The sequence below is a fragment of the Camelus bactrianus genome, chromosome 9 (genome assembly GCF_048773025.1).
Source record: "Camelus bactrianus isolate YW-2024 breed Bactrian camel chromosome 9, ASM4877302v1, whole genome shotgun sequence".
Classification (NCBI taxonomy): Eukaryota; Metazoa; Chordata; class Mammalia; order Artiodactyla; family Camelidae; genus Camelus; species Camelus bactrianus.
This window is the reverse complement of record NC_133547.1, coordinates 39,238,205-39,252,937: the sequence shown is the minus strand read 5'-3', so window position 1 is coordinate 39,252,937 and position 14,733 is coordinate 39,238,205. Positions and strand designations below refer to the sequence as shown.

Genomic DNA, 14,733 nt, shown 5'->3' with positions numbered 1-14,733 from the left:
AACACAATTAAAATTCCAAGAGCCTAAATTATAATTCATAACTGGCTTTCTTCACTTTCCTCTTCCCTGTAAACTCCTAGTCCCTCCTCGTGGCTTTAACCACCATTTTCATGCTCCCAATTCCTGAATCACTTCTCACCTATGGCTCCAAATGTGTGTGCTGATCTTCATCTGGATTCCCCACTCTCACTGAACGTTCTGCCTTGTCCAACAGTGACACTGTCATTCAAACCTGCTGGCCTTTCCAGATTCCTCGTTTTTGTTGAGGGGTTCACATTCTTCCCGCCTCCCAAGATGGAAACCTGAGCACTGTCTGCGAGACTTATGGTATCAGTCAGGGTCCTGGCAGGAACAAGATGGCTTCCTCAAGTGGAGTAAGGGAGAGTTTCGTAAGGCGTTATTTTACAACAGTGCAGGCAAGGTTAAGGGAAACCAAGCAGGGACAGAAGCATCTCATGGAAGGACCGCGGGGTAGAGGCACAGAAGAAGGGCAGATAACGGAGCACAAGGAGGGTAGCGGTAGTGGTGACAGTAGCTGCCAAGTCCTGCAGCTTTTCGCAGTGCAGCACAGACAATCCATGATGATACAGGCAGGAGGACATCAGGGAGATAAAGACCCCTACCTGGTACTTCTTCACTTCCTCTCTCCCGCTGCTGCCTTCCATTGGCTGAAACCAACCAAAGCACAGGAGCCTGTGTTGATACGGTCCATCGAAGGCCAGCCTCCTGGCTGGGGCACAGGGAAAGACGGAGGGTGGCTCTGAGGGGGAAATGGAAAACATCTATCACACTTGCCACTTTTTTATACCCTGTAGCCAATATACTTCTAAACTTGTGTACTTATTTTAATAAGAGTAAGAATTAATTACAATGACGATGACAGCTACCACGTGTTGAGTATGTACTATGCTCCTGACACAGCATTGTCTCATTTAATTTTCACAATATGAGGTGATGGCTACTATTATATCAAATGAGAAAGCTGAGGCTCAGAGTTCAAGTTGACTAAAATCGTAAATCAGTAGGTAACAGTCTGGACTTGAACCCTGGTGTGTCTGATCCTGTAACTCCATGATGCTACATTCTTGCCCTTGGCAATATCTCTGCAGTTCATCCTTTCCTCTCCATTTTCACAGCTACTGTCTGGTCCAAGCCCTCCTGAGCATCCTTAGGCCTGACTTAAGTCTCACTTCTTCCATTGAGCCATAGCAAAGTACTCCATTCCATGGTCTCTTTTCCCAACTGGAATAAAATCCCCGAGATCAGGGGCTGTGCCTGATACAACTCTGTCAAACATGGGCGGGGCTCAGGGAACGTTTAGCGACTAGGGCAGTGGAATTGTAGCCTCTACATCAAGATTGGATCCTGACCTGTACAGTTTAAACATTCATCTGCATGAGGCTGCATCTGGAAAACCCATTTGAAGCTCTTGGCTAAACTTCCTGATGTTCCTTCCATATCTCACCCTCTAAGTGCCATGGATTCAATCCCAGGTCCTCTAACTTCAGTTCTTTTTTAAGATCCATGTGGTTTGTAACAATTTCTAGAGCTCTAATTTCCTCCTTTATAAAACTAGGATAATAAAATCTCCTTTACCATATTTACAACACTGATGTGTGGATTAAATAAGATAGTGAAGGGGAAAGTACTCTATAAGCAAAAAATCATTCTGCAAATACATAGGATTATTAATGTCCCAATAACGAAATTCAGAGGCATCCGAGTGAGTTCTAGGAGAGAAATCAGAAATAACTGTACTTTTCAACTGTGTGCCACAAGGGTGTCGTGAATGTTGTGATGGCTCTCAGGCTGGCTGTATTTTAAATGGACGGTGGCTTCGTTCTGACACTACTGTATGAAATACCCTCATTGTGTTTTGGGGAAAAACAACTACACACACAGGCTTACACGTGAATGATTCCAGTACTTCACTGCTACAGGTCTTGGAGAAACTGCAGGGACATCTTGAGCTGCTGGAGCAGGAGTTTCTGGCCAACAAGGAGAAGCACCAGACTTTGAAGCAGCAAGTCCATGAACATGAATCCCCAGCAGTTGATGACTTTGACCCACAAAGGTCAGGCTTAAGCTGCGTGAGGTGGAAGGGTCAGAGGTGACCTCGTTCGGGTGGGATTCTGAGGTGGCTGCTGGCTTAGTGCTTGGAGAGACACTGGTCTTGGGTCAGCAAAAACTGTGCCACTATTGGACAAGTGTCATCCCATGCAACAGGCAGGATGGAATTCCTGCTATGTGTAAGGTCCTGTGCTGGGTACTGACCCAGATGGAGTGCCCCATGTGAACAACTGTCTCCTGGATGAGAGACATTGTGCTGCCATCTTGCTTTTTGTTGCATGTCATTACAGTTGAGGCCCAGAAGAGCACAAGAAAACCCTAGAAAGACTCATGCTAACCCCAGAAGTCCCTCCCCTCTCCAAGCTCCTCCTGTCCTTGTCCTCTCCTTCACCCCCCTCCTGCCTTTATTTCCCCACCTGATTTTTCTCTTCTGTCTCTTGTTTTTTCCTCTTTTCCCTCCACCTACAGACAATGGGCAGGGAAGAACCTTTGTTAGGTTGTTAATATTGGGGTGAGGACTCTCAAATCCTGATACAGGCAGAATGTTAAGCTTGGAGTCAAATGATTCCTGAATTAATTCACATCAGAAATGTGAGGGCACACTCATATTGAAGTTTCCAGCTGGCCATTTTGACGGCACCATGCTCCTCTCCAACCCAAATAATTTTAAGATGTGTTCCAGGACTCAAGGCTAGGATTATTTCCATATAATTTCCTGGTATGAATTAAAAGAACCCATTTAATAGGCTTAATATTTGTAAGCTCAGCTCTTTCTATTCATAGCCTTTTAACATGAATTCATTCTTGATACTAAAATATTTTAATGGTTTCTATTTTGACACTAGCGTCCTGAGCTATTTTTCCCAAAGTACAACTTCACTTTTTCAAAATGAATGAAATCTCTGTCTATTGTTATTTCAATACTGAGTAATTAGACAGCAAATTGCGGTGTGGTTTTAATATTGATTTCTTTTCCCCCAAAGGCTTCTTTTTCTCTTGGAAAAAATGATCACCACATGTTTTCACTATTTGTTTAAAAACTAATAGAGTAAGGATATTTATTTTCCAAGAAATCCCACTTCTTTTGGCAGTCGTTTTAAAGACAGCCCTCTGTGCATGTTAAGACCAAAATTATGCAATGCCTTATTTATAACCTAATTACACCCACACTGTGCCTGGCCCCAGCATAAATCAAAAGAGTTTCAACTGCAATTAGATCCCATATACAGGAGAAGCTTTCAACACTGGGGCAAGGGAAGGACTCAGCCTCTCCCAAAACTCACCTCAGAGCCACCTCAGAGCAAGCAGAAGGTGCCCAAGTCCTCCTGTCCTCAAATGGGCAAAATGTGGCAATGAACAGAACCCAGTCCAACCCTTGAGGTCTCAGTATGTTGAGAACCTTCTAAATGATGAGTTCAAGGGCCACTGTCAATGACTATCTGTAAAGGAAAGAATTCTGCAAATTAATTGACTAATTGCTTAAGTCAGCTATTGTGCTCTTATTAAAACCTTCTTATTGCCTTTGAAAGGTAATATTCAAAAATTTTTGTTTGGATTTCATGCCTTTTGTTTGTCAGAATGTAGTCTGATAGTCATTCAGTTCCTTCACACACTAAAACCAGAAGCCAAAGAGTCAGCAAATGGGGTTCTACCTCCATCAGTCCGTTCTCCCTGATACCATCAGCATTCAATCTTATCTTCTCAGAAAAGATCACAAATTCCCTCAAAAAAAAAGTCTTTTCTCCACCTCTGGATCTGCCTGTTTCCCCTCCTCTTTCTTCCTTCACTCACTTTCCAGCCTCTCCAGCCTTGGTCCTTGAGCCTATCTCCTCCTCGCGCCATCATTTCACTTCCTTTAAATTTTCAGTCTCTCTTTATCACCTACTGATTTCTCTTCTGCCTGCTAGGTTAGAACACATTTTTCTATATTTTATTTGATTATCAGTATAGTTTCTCATGCTTAGATCTTTGTCCCACCAGTCATTGAATAGGGCAGCCTTTCCCCACTGGTTGAAAAGCCACTTTTACTGCAAACAAAACCCCCATGTGAACGTGGGACTGATTCTATTCTCCCCATAGACCTATGTTTCTATTTCTACACTAATCACATAGTTCTAAATTACTATAGGTTAGTGTATATTTTAAAATGTGTTTTCTTTTTTAAACTTTCTTTAGCCATTCTTGCATACTCTTCTTACTAATGAAATTTATAAATCAGCACACCAAATTTCTTTAATAAAATTCCATTCGAATTTTGTTTAGGATTGTGTTGAATTTACAGATTAGTCTGAGAAGAGTCAAAATCTTTGCAATGAGTATTCCCGTGCCATTCCTATGAAAACATCCCCAGCATGTTTTCTTTGTGTTGATTTTATATGTTTTGTTAAATTTGCTCTTAGCTATTCTATACTTTTTCTGTGTATTGTGAATAGATGTTTTCCCTAATCCATATACAGGAAATAAAGAGAATTGTATTTAACTTGTACAGGGCTACCTAATGCAATTCTGTTCTTAGTGTTTCATTGATTTTCAGTTGATTGTCAGCTTTTAAACATGACAATCACAGCTTCTGAAAATAATGACATGTCCCCTCAACTTCCCTCTATCCCCTAAATATTTATACTTTATATCTTTCTTCCCTCCAACTCTTACATATCACATTTCTTTTTATTGATTTATTTCATTTGCTAGTTTTTCTAAAATAATATTGAATAACACTAGTGAAAGCAATCATTCTTGCCATGTTTCTAATGGTAATGGGAATTCTTCCAAGGATGGTGACTGCTATAGGTTCAAGTAGATAAGCTTATCAATAAAGTTTCCTTCTATTCCTGGTTTACTAGAGTTAGATTTTTTTTTAATTTAGTAAAATTTAATCAAATGAGATTCATAAATCTCTTCAATGTCCTTTAATCTATTAATATAATAAAATATATTAATAAATATCCTAACGTTTATCTATAGGATGAGATGGGAAATTTTCCCTTTTCTTTTTATGTTCCAGAAGAGTTACTTAAAGTCTTTGTTGAACTGATCCACAATCCCACTTAGATTTGGTGCCTTGTGAGGGGCAAAACTACGAAACTCCTAAAAGATAACACAGGGGAATACCTAGATGACCTTGGTTACGGTGATGATTTTTGAGATACAACACCAAAGGCACAATCCATGAAAGAAGTAACTGGTAAGCTAGACTTCATTAAAACAAAAAACTTCTGCTCTGTGAAAGACAATGTAAAGAGAATGAGAAAACAAGACACTGGGAGAAAATATTGGCAAAACACACTTCTGATAAAGGACTGTTAGCCAAATATACAAAGCACACTTAAAACTCAACATTAAGAAACAAACAACCAATTAAAAAATGTGCTAAAGATTTTAACAGACACTTCACCAAAGAAAATATATGCATGGTGAATAACCATATGAAAAGATGCTCCACAACATATATCATCAGGGAAATGCAAAATTGAAACAACAATGAGATATTACTACACACCTATTAGAATGGCTAAAATCTGAAACACTGACAACAATAAATGCTGGTGAGAATGTAGAGCAATAGGAACTCTCTTTTATTGCTGGTAGAAATGCAAAGTGTTGCAGCCACTTTGGAAGACAGTTTGGCAGTTTCTTTCAAAACTAAATACCCTCTTGCTATATGATCCAGCAGTCAGGCTCCTTGGTATTCACTCAAAGGAGATGAAAACTTATGTCCACACAAAAACATGCACATGGATGTTTCAAGCAGCTATATTCAGAATTGTCAAAACTTGGAAGCAACGAAGATGTCATTCAGTAGGTGAATTGATAAACAAATGGTTGTACATCCAGACAATGGATTATTTGCGCTAAAAAGAAATGAGCTATCAAGTCATGAAAAAACATGAAGGAAATTTAAATGCATATTACTAAAAGAGAAGCCAATCTGTAAAGGCTACATATTGCATGACTCCAGTTATGTGACATTCTGGAAAAGGCAAAACTATGGCAACAATAAGATCAGTGGTTGCTATGGGTTAGAGCAGGGGGATGGTTAAACAGGTGGATTACAAAGGATTTTTAGGGCAGTGAAAATACTCTGTATGACATCATAAAGATGGATACATGTCATTTTATATTTGTTCAAACCTTTAGAATGTACAACGCCAAGAGTGAATCCCAATGTAAACTATAAGACTTTGGGTGATTATGATGTGTCAATGTAGGTTCATCAATTGTAACAAATGTACCACTCTGGTGGGGATGTTGATAATGGGGAATCTATGCATGTGTGGAGGCAGAGGGTATATGGAAAATCTCTGTATATTCCCCTCAATTTTGCCAACAAGCTAAAACTGCTCAAAAAATGGTGTATACAATAAGTTATACCATTCACATTCTCTAATCATTGGAATTAATAACAAAAAGATAAACTAATGGGAAAATTTTAACACCCACCTAAATAATTATAATGTTAAATAGGAAATAAAAATGGAGATTAGGAATAATATACAAGTCAATAATAAATGAGAAAACAACATGAAAACTAATGTAATGCAGCTAAAGCAGTACTCTGAGGAAAATTTCTAGTTTGAAAATGCATTTATTAGGGGGGAAGTTCAAAATCAATAAACTAAGTACTCAAAACAGGAAGGCAAAAAATTATAACAAAATAAACCTTTAAAAGGAAGAGATTCATAAAAGGTAGGAGAAATAAGTGAAATTTAAAAGAATTTGATCAATAAAACATTTTCTTTGAATATATCTATAAAGTAAACCAATGGAAAGTCTGATTGAAAAGCATAAATAACATTAAGAATGAGAAAGGAAAAATACCAGAAGAAAAATTTAAAATCAAATGGGACTGAACAACTTCATATCAACCTGGTTTAAAAATCTAGCTGAAATGGACAAGTCTAGGAAAATAAACATTACTAAAATCTGCCCAAGAGGAGGTAGGACATCTGAAAAGACTAATAATCAGAGAAAAATAGAAAAGATTGTAAAAAAAAATCAAACCCCAAAAATGTACCAAATCCAAGTGAGATTATGGGTGAATTTAACAATGACTTTAAGTAACTCTTCTAGAACATAAAAAGGGAAAATTTCCCAACTCATTCTAAAGATAAACATAATCCTTCTCTTCCTGGTCTATGATCCATTCTGAGTTGACTTTTGTGAAAAGTGTAAGGTCTGTGTCTAGATTTATTTTCTTGCATGTCGACGTCCAGTTTTTCCAGCACCATTTGTTGAAAAGATTATCTTTACTCCATTGTATTGCCTTTACTCCTTTGTCAAACATCAATTGACTGTTTTAATGTGGGTCTATTTCTGGGCACTCTAGTCTATTCTGTTGATCTATTTGTCTAGGCTTCCACCAGTACCACACTGCTTTGATTACTGTAGCTTTACAGTAAGTCTTGAAGGTAGGTAGTGTCAGTCCTCCAACTTTGTTCTTATTTTTCAATATTGTGGCTATTCTGAGTCTTTTGTCTCTCCACACAAACTTTAGATTCAGTTTGTCAATATCCACAAAAGAACTTGCTGGGATTTTGACTGGGATTGCACGGAATCTATAGATCAAATTGGGAAGAACAGGTATCTTGACAATATTGAGTCTGCCTATCCATAAACATGGACTCTCTCTCCATATATTTAGTTTCTTGATTTCACTCATCAGAGTTTTGTAGTTTTCTTCATATATATCTTGTGTATATTTTATTAGATTTATACCTAAGTATTTAATTTTTTTGGATCTTAATGTAAATAGTACTGTTTTTAACTTCAAATTTCACTTGTTCATTAAAGGTATATAGGAAAGTGATCAACTTTCATATATTAACCTTGTACCCTGCAACCTCACTATAACTGACTATTAGTTCCAGGAGGTTTTTTTGTTGATTTCGTTGGATTTTCTACACAGCTGATTATGTCATCTGTGGACAGTTCTGTTTCTTCCTTTCCAATGTGTATACATTTTGTTTCCTTTCCCTGTCTTACTGCATTAGCTAGAACTTCAGTACAATGTTGAACAGGAGTGGTGAGAAGAAACAATCTTTCTTTGTTCCTGACCTTAGTGGGAAAGCAGTGGTATAATTTTTAATGTTTTGGAATTTGGGGGGATTTTTCTTTATGATGTAATATGAGATAAATTTTTATAAATTTAATAGATTTGAGGAAAATTAATTATTTGGGGCAAAATATATATTTATATATGCATGTATACACATATACATTTATACATATATGTATATATGTACATATACCTATGGATCAAGCTTTTCATTAAATTATTCAGATTTTTCATGTTCTTCCTCTTTTTCAATTGATATAAATCATTACTTTCGTAGAATCATAGATCTTAGAACTGTAAGGGACCTCAAATTAGTCAGATACAGATAAGCAAAGTATTGTTATTCCATATTATAGTTGAGATACTGGAAGCACAAAAAGATTATGCCCAAGGATGCATAACTAATGAATAACAAAATGAAAATTAGAAATGTACAAGAAGACAAATTTAATTAGTACTGCTGTACAGTATATATGAAAGTTGTTAAGAGAGTAAATCCTGAGTTCTCATCACAATGAAAAAAGATTTTTCTATTTATTTAATATTATATCTATATGAGATGATGGATGTTCTCTAAACTTACTGCAGACATCATTTCATAATGTATGTAAGTCGAATCATTATGCTGAACACCTTAAACTTGTCCAGTGCTGTATGTCAATTATACGCAGTAAAACTGGAAGAAAAAAAATGAGAATTAGAGCCCAGGACTTTGGAGTGAAACTTTAAACTGAATGCTTGTCAGGGTGAGAGTCCGTTATCCTTCGGGTCTCAGGACAGACCACATTAATAATGTAAATCAATGCCATCTATATTCAAGAACTGCTGTTACTAATTAGAATGTTGACTGCCTACCCAAAAAGATGCCTGTTTGTCTATATTTACCTAGAAAAGTAGAAGGTGAAATCTTCAAGTTGGAGATGCTACTTGAAGATTTTAAAGAGAAAATTAATAAAGGCAAACATACTTCAGCTATTTCTCTTCCCATGAATTCTCCAATCAACCTGGACGACTTGTCACCCACATCCCCTCCGCCCTCAAATGAGGTAAGACAGCAGCCTACAGCCTAATTTCATGCCAGGAAAAATGGTTCTTATGTATTTATAGAATCCTAATTCATGGAATCACTGAATTTTACCCTAATATTTAATGGAAATTTAACTTTCCAAAGGCCTGTGAATCATATTACTTACAGTGGAACAAGCTTTTAAAAATTAGAAGCTATTACGAGTATTGGTTTAGGATCTTATTGCTTTAGGATGTAACGATGCAGTTTAGACTGATGAACTGCTGAAGAGTTATTTCTTCTGGATGAATAGGAACATTTTTTAGCCCCTGCCTGCATGGAAGAAATCATTTTTCTTCTTAATAGTTCTACACTCCCTCTGCTACAACAGAATAACATGCTGAGCGAAAGAACTATTTCCCCTGAGCCCATTTCTGCCATTTTTCTTTCTCTCAAGTTAAATTCTTTTGGATTGCTTACGTATGCAAGACTAGGAATTCCAATCAAACACCACTGTCTTTCTATACTTTTTGTAATCTCAAGTATCAGAACATTTCACACTAAAATTCTGACACACGGAATCATCTGGATAATTGCTTTAAGCTGACTGTTCTGTTTCAGACAGTATTTGAAGACAATCTGTGGTGTTTATTCAAAACTTGAATAGGTTTTTGTCCACGTTAAGGACACAATGTTGAAGATTGTATAAATGTTAGCCCTTCCAAAGAAGTATGTTTGCCTCCTCAAAACCCTTTCCTGCCTGGCAAAATCCCATTCATTCAAGGCCCATCTTCAGAGTGAGGCCACTTATGTAACCTTGACACACAGCCCTCCACCCCAGGCAGAACTCTTCGCCCCAGCCCGTGTCCTGGCACCTGTCTCATTTATCCTTGTGCTTTGGTATGCATCTTTGTGTCCCGAACATCTGACTGAATGTCCAGAATGGAGTGCATGCTCACTAGAGTAAACTCTGGGAACAAACAATCTCCAAGGTTTCCAGCATGTAATCCCTCTAGCCCTGAACCAAAGTGAGCTTCAAGGTGGTTGAGGGAGCCTACTGAGTTAGCCCAGCCCCTGCCCAGCACGTCCTCAGGTCTGAGTTCGCTCTTCTTTGCTTGGTCCCAAGTTTACAGCAACTGTTGTGAAATGATGAGAACTCTATAACTTCGGGAGAAACCACCCTGAAAGGGAATCTACTGCTAGTATTAGCCACTCATCCAGCACATATTTATTGCTAAATGCTAGGCACTTTTCTCAGTATTTGAGATACAACATAAACACGGCAGAGACATCACCTGCCCTCAAGATGCTTACATTTCTGTGAGAGACACACACAATGAACAAATAAAATTAACATGGAATTACAGAATGTTAAAAGTGCTACGTAGGTGCAAGTAATTATACATTCCTTATGGCTCTGAAGCCAGACTGCCTGGCTCTGTCACTAATACTGGCTCTGTCACTAATCAGCTTTGTGACCTTAAGAAAGTTATGTAACGTCTCTGTGCCTCAGTTTCCTCCTGTGTAAAGTGAGGATAATAATACCTGCCTAAGCTTCCAACTCCTCTTCAGCAAAAAGTCTTTGTAAACTGTAAAGGTCTGAACCAACAGAACCTTACTGTTGACTCATAATTTTGTCATTATCATTTTAGATTTAGGGGTTTTTAATTCCAGTATTTCCGATTCATTTATAATGAAATATCTCAAAGTGTGGTCCCCAGATCAGCAGCTTCACCCGGCAGCTTCTTAGTAATTTTTACGATATTGTTATGGCATTTGAATGAATTAATATAAGTAAGGTACTTAAAACAGGACCCGGCTAAAGGAGGCACATTACCTGGGTGTTAGGTGCCATGACTATTAGGTGAGGGGAATCGGACCAAAAGGAACTCACTGCCGGAGGGTAGGGTCACTAGGGAGAGATTGTCAGGAAGGTCTGTCACAGGTGAAATCTGAAATGAGTACTGGGGGATGAGAAAAAGGCAGGGAGGTGAGGAGTCCGGGAAAAGGGATTCCAGGCAGAATGTGATGATGCCCCGGGGATGGGTGTGGGGATGCGGAACTGACTTTGAGTCACCTTCCGTGGGGCTGCAGCCCTAACAGCAAGTCCCTCTATGTGGCTGCCCAGATTTCCAAGGAGCGCCCCGGCGCCCATGTGGGCGAAAGGGGTCCGAGCGCCCCCCGCAGGAGGTCCCCTCCTCTTCCAAGCTCAGGGAGCTGGCCAAGTAGCCCCCGCAAAGAGGGCAGTGACGGGCCCCTACTGAGGGTCCGAGAAGGGAGAAGCGGACTTAGACCGCGGGCTGCACGGCCCAGAGTCCTCTGCGCAGAGACTCCCCGGAGAGGGAAGGGGGGAAAAGGGTGAGTGGTCACTTGATGTCACCACCACACTCTACCTCAGGCTACTACTTCCCACTGTCCCAGGAGTGCCGAAATTAAATTCCCCATGACTCTTCACCAGATTACAGAAAAGCCAAATAATCCCCCAAAGTGGGGCTCCTAGATAGCTCCATAACTGACTAAAATTCAAACAGCTTTCCTTTTTTTAAACGAGACTAACCTGATCAAATGGCCACGAGTTTGCCTTCTGCTTCCAGGGTGATATCCTGCAGTCAGGTCCTGGCTCCACTCAGTTCATCGCCTTGGCTCTTTCACCACAACCAGCGTTGCTGAATGTGACTCTGAAACTGGCATCATTCAGATCACTTGGCTCTTATACTCCTGGGCGCCCTGGGTGTCCATGCTGGTGGGAGCTGCCCGAATTGCTAACACTTCCCCCTCCTTCAGCACTCAGGAGAAACTCGCCTGAGGCCCCTGTTCTAGATCAGGGCTTCTCCAACTGCAGTGTGTTGAGGACTCATCTGCGGATCTTACTGAAACGCAGGCTTTGATTTAGTAGATCTGGGGCAAGCCTGCAATTCTGCATTTCTCACAAGCTCCCAGGTGAGGCCAATACTGCTGGTCTGGGGACCACACTTTGAGATGATCTCAATATGAAAGAATTGGAAATACTAGGATTAAAACTCCCTGGCTCTAAAGTCATAATGACAAAATTACAACAAGCAGCAGACAATAATAATTCTGTTGGTTTAGAGCTTTACAGTTTGCAAAGACTTTTTGCAGAAGAGTTGAAAGCTTAGAAAGGTGAGGAAATTTGCCCAGCACAGATGAGAGAAAACACTGGATCCCAGGTCTCCCAACTCCGGTGGAGGGCACCCTCCTACATTCTGTAAATGTAAATCTGCCTTAACTGTGAAATGCTTACCCCCGTAGGGCTAACAGTGATAAAAGAAGACATGGAGTGGGGGTGGGATGCAGGGGAGGGGATTGGCGTAAAAAAAAAAAATCCATTATTTTTTAAGTTATAAAAGCGATACAGGTTTATTGCAAAAAAAATCAGAAAATAGAGTAAAGTATAAAGAGGATTATTTCACTGAGAGAAAAATCGTTGCTAATATTTTAGTGTACATCTGTCCATGTACCCTCCAAAATGTTAGTCTTTTTTCTCTAATACACATACACATTTTTGCAAAAATGGGATCATACATGAATTGTGATATGTTTTCTTCATTTAACATTATATTGTGGGCCTCTCAATAGCCAGAGAATAAACCTACAGCTTCATTTTTAAGGACTGCATTATATTTCATTATATGGGGTGTACCCTGATTCATTTAACCAACCCCTTATTGATGGACATTTAGTTTTTTCCAGTTCTTTGATATTATAAATACTGCTTCAGTAAAATCACTTATATGCAAACCTTTGGCCATAGTTATTTCCTTTGAATAAAAGCCTAGGAGTGTAGTTAACAGTTTAAAAGGTACATAGTGAAAATTCTGATAAACAGACCTTTAGCAAGGTGGTGCCCGGTTACACGCCCACAGCAGTGCGTGGGAACAGTGGTGCCTCCTACCTGAGCCAAACCCAAATGTTTTCTTTCTCTTTCCAACCTTTGCTATGGTGATAAGTGAAAACTGATACTCATAGTCTTAATCTGTATTTCTTTTACTATTTGTGAAATTTATCCATTTTTGTATGTTTCTTGGCCATTTCTACCACCTCTTTGACAACATCAATATTTTAACTAATGTTTGCAAAACTGAAACCACAATTTTTTTTAAGAAAGGCAGACAATTTGGAAAATACTAAGAGCAAACAACATTTAGTACTGAGATTTTTATCCACAAAGGTGCTCTGACAAGTGGAGCAGTGGAACTGTGGTTAAGAACACAAGCATACGGGTACAGGTTCAAATGCCAGCTCTGCCACTCACTCTGTGTGACCTTGCCCATCTGCTTAAATTCTCCAAGCCCCAGATCACTCCTCATTAAAATGTGCCAGGATGGCGGGAAGGGATAAAAGACACGATATGGGTGGTGCCTGGCAGAATGAGCAATCAACAAATGGTTGTTTTTACTAATAAGAACACACTGAAACCCTCCAAAATGTTAAAGGACAAAAGATAAGAACTAGAAGTCACAAGTAAGAAATACAACCAACAAATGAGCATATGTGAAAATGTTTATCTCCTTTAATAACACAGGAAATGCTAATAACACAAGGTACCACCCCTTCTTTTTAAATTAACAAGAACGTTTTCAAGGGGTAATTCCTGATGCAGAGGAAGGTGTGGTCAAATTGAGCCGCCCACGGTCAAATGTTGTGGGCGGCTGTGTAATTCCTACAGCTTTGACAGAAAGCAATTCAGCAACATGCATCGTCACACAGACACGTTTGCAACCTCTGACCCACACATTTCCTAAGGAAGTAATTCAAAATATAGAAAAAGCTATCTGTACAACGATGCTCGTGCCAGCACTGTTTATAATGGTGAGAAAAGTACATCTATTTTCGGTTTATATAAAGGGTAAAAACACAGTTAAGGTGGTATATCAGACCTTTCCGTTCAGTAGTGTGATCTGTGTGTGTGTATTACACAGGGACATATAAACCATACTTTGGGCCTCTAGATAGTCTCTAAACCTTGTTTTCGTTCCTAGTTCAATACACTGCATTGGAAAAGCTTTCAGAGCTCTGCTAGGCAGTGGTCAGATTGACGGATTTAAAAATCATCTTCCTAAATCTGTTGTGGTGCTTGGGGTAATTTGAAACTAAAGGAAAGGGGAAAAAAAGGGGGGTAAACTATTCTGTCATCTGTAAACTAGATTTATAAATGTCTGGAGAAGGAGAAACGTCAAGGCAAGGGTGGAAGCGTTCCTTCTCTAAGCCCCAGGGCATCACCACACAGACCCCCAAGCGAGAAACCAGCGCGGAGGGGACCTGACACGCGGGTTCTGCAGGGCCAGTGTGGCTAGCTGGGCTGTGCCTGAGCAGCCAAGGGATGAGTCACTTCCTCAGTCACATCGCATCTATGTGTGCTCTGTGGTGCAGGAGGACCCCAACAACGCCCCGGGAAGGCAGGACCGTGCAGAGACAACCAGTGCGAGCTGTGCCTTCTGCCTCCAGGTCCTTGAATGGTGAGGGCTTCTTGCTGCTAAATTCCCAGTGTGGGTGGGAGCCGGTCCTGGGATAATAACGCTGGTGAGAGTGGGCATCAACTGACTGGACAGGTGCCAGCAGCCACTGGGGAAGTTACAGAATC

The 14,733-nt window shown here is 39.7% G+C and overlaps 1 protein-coding gene and 1 long non-coding RNA gene across 2 annotated transcripts in view; one reads left to right on the top strand and one right to left on the bottom strand.

Annotated features, from left to right (window-relative positions):
* Positions 1 to 3,634, bottom strand: part of LOC141578621 (uncharacterized) — a 31,753-nt gene extending 28,119 nt beyond the window's left edge. The window contains exons 1-2 of the long non-coding RNA XR_012509166.1: positions 3,354 to 3,634; positions 624 to 760 (exon numbers count right to left, since the gene is read on the bottom strand). This is a non-coding gene — a long non-coding RNA (uncharacterized LOC141578621). The remainder of the gene's footprint in view (positions 1 to 623; positions 761 to 3,353) is intronic.
* AKNAD1 (AKNA domain containing 1) overlaps positions 1 to 14,733 on the top strand; it is a 31,873-nt gene that overhangs the window by 6,439 nt on the left and 10,701 nt on the right. Inside the window, exons 5-7 of the mRNA XM_074370089.1 lie at positions 1,941 to 2,074; positions 9,015 to 9,171; positions 14,523 to 14,608. Coding sequence (XP_074226190.1) covers positions 1,941 to 2,074; positions 9,015 to 9,171; positions 14,523 to 14,608 — 377 coding nt within the window. The remainder of the gene's footprint in view (positions 1 to 1,940; positions 2,075 to 9,014; positions 9,172 to 14,522; positions 14,609 to 14,733) is intronic.